Source organism: Penaeus monodon, chromosome 2, assembly GCF_015228065.2.
Source record: "Penaeus monodon isolate SGIC_2016 chromosome 2, NSTDA_Pmon_1, whole genome shotgun sequence".
Lineage (NCBI taxonomy): Eukaryota > Metazoa > Arthropoda > Malacostraca > Decapoda > Penaeidae > Penaeus > Penaeus monodon.
The window spans coordinates 5,620,990-5,627,740 of NC_051387.1; the positions used below are offsets into that span (position 1 = coordinate 5,620,990).

General features: G+C 35.5%; 1 protein-coding gene across 5 annotated transcripts in view; it reads right to left on the reverse strand.

The window, feature by feature from the left end:
- Nucleotides 1-6,181, reverse strand: part of LOC119580599 (protein ABHD18-like) — a 23,366-nt gene extending 17,185 nt beyond the window's left edge. For 4 of the 5 annotated variants that reach the window (XM_037928733.1, XM_037928719.1, XM_037928725.1 and 1 more), the window contains exons 1-5: nucleotides 6,135-6,181; nucleotides 3,986-4,187; nucleotides 3,139-3,318; nucleotides 2,555-2,667; nucleotides 2,139-2,277 (exon numbers count right to left, since the gene is read on the reverse strand). In XM_037928733.1, the coding sequence (XP_037784661.1) occupies nucleotides 2,139-2,277; nucleotides 2,555-2,667; nucleotides 3,139-3,318; nucleotides 3,986-4,159 (606 nt within the window). In that variant the 5' untranslated portion in view covers nucleotides 4,160-4,187; nucleotides 6,135-6,181. Of the gene's footprint in view, nucleotides 1-2,138; nucleotides 2,278-2,554; nucleotides 2,668-3,138; nucleotides 3,319-3,985; nucleotides 4,188-4,485; nucleotides 4,608-6,134 lie in introns of those variants that run through there. The other variant, XM_037928714.1, reaches the window with a different exon arrangement.
- Between the last annotated feature and the right edge of the window lie 570 nt (nucleotides 6,182-6,751).

A 6,751-nucleotide genomic window follows, 5' to 3' on the forward strand; every position in this document is an offset into this window, starting at 1 on the left:
GTAGGTAGGTAGGTAGGTAGGTAGGTAGTGTGTGTGTGTGTGTGTGTGTGTGTGTGTGTGTGTGTGTGTGTGTGTGTGTGTGTGTGTGTGTGTGTGTGTGTGTGTGTGTGTGTGTGTGTGTGTGTGTGTTTGTTTGTTTTTGATGGCTGGGTTTAAAGGTAGATTGTGGGTTGATGGGTGGGAGTGGGGTTAGAGTTGGTGTAGGTATAGGTATGGGTGTGGGGATGGGTATTCACATGTCTACATTTGTTGCTGTTTGTGAAGAAATGGACAATAGGGTGTGTCAGTGTGATTGTTTGTGCAAGTACAGTCTGTGTGTACTCCTGCATTATATATACACATTAATACACTCTGAACAAGAGTATTTGTTCCTATTTGAATAATTATCAATGTACACTCACTAACAGAAGAGTCTACTCTTTCTGATTTAACAATACGAAACGACAACAAAAATAATTGGAAAAAGTACTGAGCTTGATCCAATATTAGCATCCCTGACAGGGGCGTAATTGCCCCCTAAGACTGTTTGCCCCCTCAAAATCTAGCTATTTACTTTTTTTTTTTTACTGAATACATCTATATAGATCCAGTTATCGCTTAAAAATTTCCCTAAAATATGTAATTTTTCTAAACGTCTGTTCACTTTGTTTGGCTACATTTAAAAAATTAAGGGTTTTGAAATTATTAATACTTCTAATATTTTGTGTTACTGCCACCAGCTTGGATAGAACTATTATCCTATTATAGCTTGGGGAACACCATGGCCCTCATCAATGGTAGAAACATCTTGTCCAGGATTTTCAAGTAGGTATGCCCAGTAAATCTGCCAGGCCTGACATCCATTGACTCTTAGACCCCACTGTTGTGCATCACTCAAGTCCAGCCAGATACTGTCAGCAAAACAAATGGGGTCTGCATCCCTTGTAGTAGTTATGGACTATTAAAAAAATGAAAAAATAAATAAATAAATAAAATAAATAAATACGAATAAAATGACTGATGGTACTACTACTACTGGCCATGGCCCCTTTTTAACCCATTGCCGACGGGTGGCATGTACGCACATGCCATGGCATGGCGGGACCATCTGCCGGGGGCACATACGCACATGCCATAGAGTATGTATGGACATGCCATGAGTCTTTTTTTGTTACAATCATGGCAAAAGATTATTTTTTTGCCAGTGAAAGTGTGATTAAGTCGGTTTTAACACTTTCTCATTTTTACCATGCAACAAAAAAAAAAAAAAAAAATGCAACAAACCAACGATTTCAACTCCATGATGCCGCACACTGCTTATTTTATTCGGACTATAGACTGAATAATGATCAATTATGGAGTCTATATAGCAACAAAAATACCCTTCAGTTTCAATTTATCAGGAAGTTTGGCAAGTAGAGACTGTAAAAAATAATGAAAAATGAAAATACAATATATCTTCGTAGTATTACGAAGAAACGGCATGGGATGCTGGTATTTGGCATGAGTGGTCGCGCATGCTAGGGCGACGATATAAACCCCCGGCAGCGAGGCCCCGGCCTCTATGAATGCTACCCGTCAGTTATGGGTTAAATCCAGTCAGCTGTGAGGAGTGTTGCCACTGAGTATCAAATGGTGTTCATTAGCTCAAGATATTCAATCATTTAAATGCAAGATCCCTATTTGTCTTTCATATTGCATATTGATTTATAGTTTTGAATGATATTTACTTGATCTTCTTTCTCCGTCGTGCATCTAGGGGACTCACTTCTGGCCTTGTCTCTGGTGAATCCAATTACTTGGTGTCACTGAATCCGCAGAGACACAATTGGCTTCAAAACACCTAATCTTCTCTATATATTTTGGCTCTTGATAGTCCCTCTGAGTAAAGCATAATTATGATGCTACAAATGGTCTCCACTGCTATTATTGCCATAATATGTGGCCCTTGCCATATCAACTCCAAAGCACTATTTGAACAGATTATAAAGCTTCATTTGTTCCAAGGCTTGAAAATAACAAGTAACAACCTATCCGAATCAACTAGCCATCTTTCGGTTTCATCTACTCCAGAGTAAAGCTACTTCTTTTAGCGAGTGTACACTGTTATGTGCAAATTCATATGTAGATATGCTACCATTACAGTAAACCATACTTACATGTCCACCCATAGATATGCCTGTGATGCCCAGGGGCCCAAAACCCATGCGTTCACACCAGTGGAAAATAGCTAGTGACTCTAGGACTAAACAGCCACCCATCACAAACAGGTCGGACACATTGTGAAGACTTGAGCGGCTGAAACAGTATCTGACATCAATATAACGTCTAAAGGTAATCAAAAGGCAGTGAAATAAGAAAAATTGATACATATCAAAAAAAAAAATAATAAATAAATAAAAACTATCAAAAACATTTCTTTCCCTGTGATAATTTTATTTTTTAATATAAATTAAATCAATCAATTTACAAAAAATATAAATCAAAATAATAATAAGAATAAAACTATTGGGGTTCTAAACAATTAGATATGAACACTATCAATGTTGAAAGAATCCCATTGACAAATACGCACAGCTGATCTTTGGGTTTCCTGATGCCGTAAAAAGGGTTTTCCAGCATGATTGATGCGATGCCTGATTCTTCAAGCAGCGGTTTTGCCATTAGCATTCTCCTTCGCCAATACCCCTGTCAAAAGAGATTGAGAGATGAATTAGAAGGTCATTACAAAACCAGCAATTCAAGCATTTGAATAGGATTATGTATAAAAGGATGCTGAAGGATAAACAGGGTTCCTACATTATCAGGATTTTGATTTATTGCACACCAATGTTTTGTGAGCATATGAATAACAGGTGTTTGTCCTTAACAATCTAAACAATGATAGAACGAAGAAATATAACAGAAATAATAACAACAGTAATAATGACAATAATTTTGAGAGCAATAAACATTAATTAGAAAGATAATGGTAGTATGTCTATAATATCACTAACAATAACTAAATGATCAATGGTAAATTATGACAACAATATGCAGGGAATAATAATACATTATCTTTCACGGAAAATGCATAGGGAAGGCAACAGAATCAGTAGTTTAATTTTTTTTTTTTCTGACAAAAGACAAAAACGAAAAGAGAATGACAGGAAGACTCACATGATCCCCAGTGCCTGCGAGGTGTAGGCATGTGGGCCTCAGGTGGGTGCGCCATGTTTTGGGGTAGACAAACTGAAAGGTAGCTTTCTCCGATTCCTTGGGAAGGAGGCCAGGTAGTTGCTCCACAAATGGGGACACAAACTCTGCCTCCAGGAGGATATGGTCCCCATTGTCAGTTTCCTGAAAATGCAAAGCATAAGACAATGATCATGAGTCTTACATACAGTTTCTAACATGTTTTCTTTTACAGAAATGCAAGAGCATGAAGTTCAATCCAGGAAAAAAATGTTGAAAAAGAAAAGATAAGGCTACTATTACCAAGTTATACTACAGTATGTTTTATAGACTGTATATATATATATATATATATATATATATATATATATATATATATATATATATATATATATATATATATATATATAAATGTGTGTATATAATATGTATATAATATGTATATAAAATATATATATATAATATATATATATATATATATATATATATATATATATATATATATATATATATATATATATATATATATATATATAGAGAGAGAGAGAGAGAGAGAGAGAGAGAGAGAGAGAGAGAGAGAGAGAGAGAGAGAGAGAGAGAGAGAGAGAGAGAGAGATACATGCATACATAAATACACATAGACATATACATATACATATATATAATTTTTTTTCTCTCTCTCTCTCTCTCTCTCTCTCTCTCTCTCTCTCTCTCTCTCTCTCTCTCTCTCTCTCTCTCTCTCTCTCTCTCTCTCTCTCTCTCTCTCTCTCATTTCTATAATGAAGTAACTTAATGAAGAAATTTCTTAAATTAAATACCCTTTTACTCTCACCTTTGTTACTGTTACTGGATGATTTTTATCTACAAGATGCTGACATTTTTCACGATTTGAGATGATCTTTCGGAAAGCAAAGATTCTCCGCAAGTTTTCTGGTTTCCCCCAGCCACGTACAAAGAACTTGCTGAGGAGGATACTTCGGTAAATCTGGTCCACACGACTGACCATGCCCGGCACTCCTTCCTGCTAATCACACCTGTAAGAAATAACAGTAGTGATTTAGAATCTGGGGACAATGAATATGTTAATTCAGTTGAACTGCAGATTGGCATTTATTATCTTCTTTGCAAGGAATGGCCAGGGCAATTATCCACATTATAAATGCACCATTCAGCAAGCCCAAAATTTTTCCATTTATGTTGCTGTAGCCATGAATGTGAATGTGCCATAATGTGTATGGATGAAAAGCTTAAATAAATCTAATTTTCAGTTCTTCCCCCTCAGTGCTCTGGTATTAAAATGTTTTAACAAAAGAAGATGATTAACATTCTTACCCTGGCATAAAATTCATTATTTGTGATTCTTCATGGACCTGTCATGCCTCTCAGTTGATGAGACAGCTGAAGAAAGTGGCTAGTACAGGACCAATCAGACCAACACAGTGTGCAAAGAAAATGGTAATGAGAGTATGACGTCTTCTCACTGGTTATGCTGCATGAAGATGGTAATAGATTGGGTAGGCTAATTGTTTAGCATATCTTTGCATGACTGATCACAATGATAATGGTATCAATGGATTCCTCCCACTCTCTATTACCCATATATGTAGAGCATTTGCTACAGAACCCCCCAAACCCCCACATTCCTGGCCCTGATGGCAGGGGAGGGGATAAAGGAATCCTCCATGTATTCCCAGTAAGATAGAGTGCACAACCGACATGCAGAAGAGCCCTGATGCCATGTCTAGCCTACAGTCTATCGTGCTGTCTTATTGAATTCAGGGTTGGGGTTGCAGTATTCATATTTTACTCTGTGATTTCCCCGGTACCATTTATGCTTCCCTGCCATCGAGGACAAGCCTGTGGGTACTGGGGGGGGGGGGGTTCGGTGGCATAATTTCTGCATAATTGAATTGTAAAGAGAGGAATCCAACATTACCACTATCTTTCTGATTGGTGATGCTAAGTTTATCTGAAAATTGATCACAGATTGTTTTTGTTGGGTATGTCTCTATACAACAACTTTAACAAGCAAAATTGTGTTATTTGTTATTGTTTTATGTTTTCAGTAATGAAATTTTCAGTAACAGTGGGCAGGAATTGGTTCCTATGCATGGATATATCTTTCCCTCTAGAGGTGGCCTTCTCAAAGGAGCAGCTCACAGATGGTAAACTCCAACTATGTGAACCAATCCTGCACGAGCTTGTGAACCTAACACTCCGTAAAAATTTTCCTCAGCAATTTTTTAAAAATAAGACATGCTTTTCACCTGCCCCTCAATAAAAAAAAAAATAATAAAAAAAAATTGTGACATGATTTTTTAATCAGCCAGATCCGATTGGATTAAATACAAATAGATTAATTCTTAATTTGAGTTTTTCATTTCGTGCTCTCAGACACTTCCGTGTCTAATGACTTCGTTATTTTTGAGTTGCGACGGAATTACACAGAAGATGTTTCTTAGATTTATTTGCTCTATTGTTTGCATATATTATTTTCTATATAAAAGAAGGCTGGATGGAACTGGACCCATACCTCTTAATTTTCAATCTGCAATAGAATATTAACAGTGATAGGTTCATCTACCAATTATATATGCTGATTATCTTATGCTACGTTGCTCTTTGGAATAAGATATGGGGTAAACGGGTAAATCCTAAAATAAGGACCTTCTAAATTAAATATTCACAAGATCGGACAGCTTAGAAGCCAGCTACACATTTCCACATCACACGAACCTTTCAAAAAGTTAAAAGACGAATAAAAAACACTAAAAGCGACGTGAAATTGTCTTATGTGCGGCCGATCACGTATGCGGAGTTGGAAGCCGGATTGTAAATTTCTTCGAATTTCATTACATCTGGATAATTAAAACCTACAGAGGCAAGATAAGTGGACGTAATGCACGTATCTTGATTCCCTTTGGAGAAAGTTACTGTGACAATTATAAGAAATACGTTTATATAACGGAAATCGAACTTGCCTTTCGAGCTGCTGAGGTTTGTTTACTACGACAGGTTGCGGGTATAAAATAATTTCTCTAGTGTTCTGGAATTCTTCAGATAAAAATTGCCTAATTAGTGCAACATCAATAATAGAAAATCGGATGTTAACTGAGTAGACTACAAAATCCCAAGTGATAACACATGAAAACTTTACCAATCAATTATACCCTTGCTATCTCTAAGTTACGAAAACACCCCAGCTGTTACACAAAATATTCCATATATATGAACAAAGATCGAAATTTCTTGAGAATTCAGTAAGATCACCTTAAACATATACTAAGCTTTTAATACCTACATAATCTAATATACAACAGCGATTATTATTATTGATGATGATGATGATGATAAGGATGATAGTGATAATAATGATAATAATAACAACAATAATAAGGGTAAGGATGATAATTACATTAATAACGATGATAATAAAACTTAACAATAACAACGACAACGGCAATAATAATAATAATAATAATAATAATAATAATAATAATAATAATAATAATAATAATTACAATGATGATGATGATAATAATGATAATAATAATAATAATAATAATAATAATAATAATAATAACAACAATAATGATAA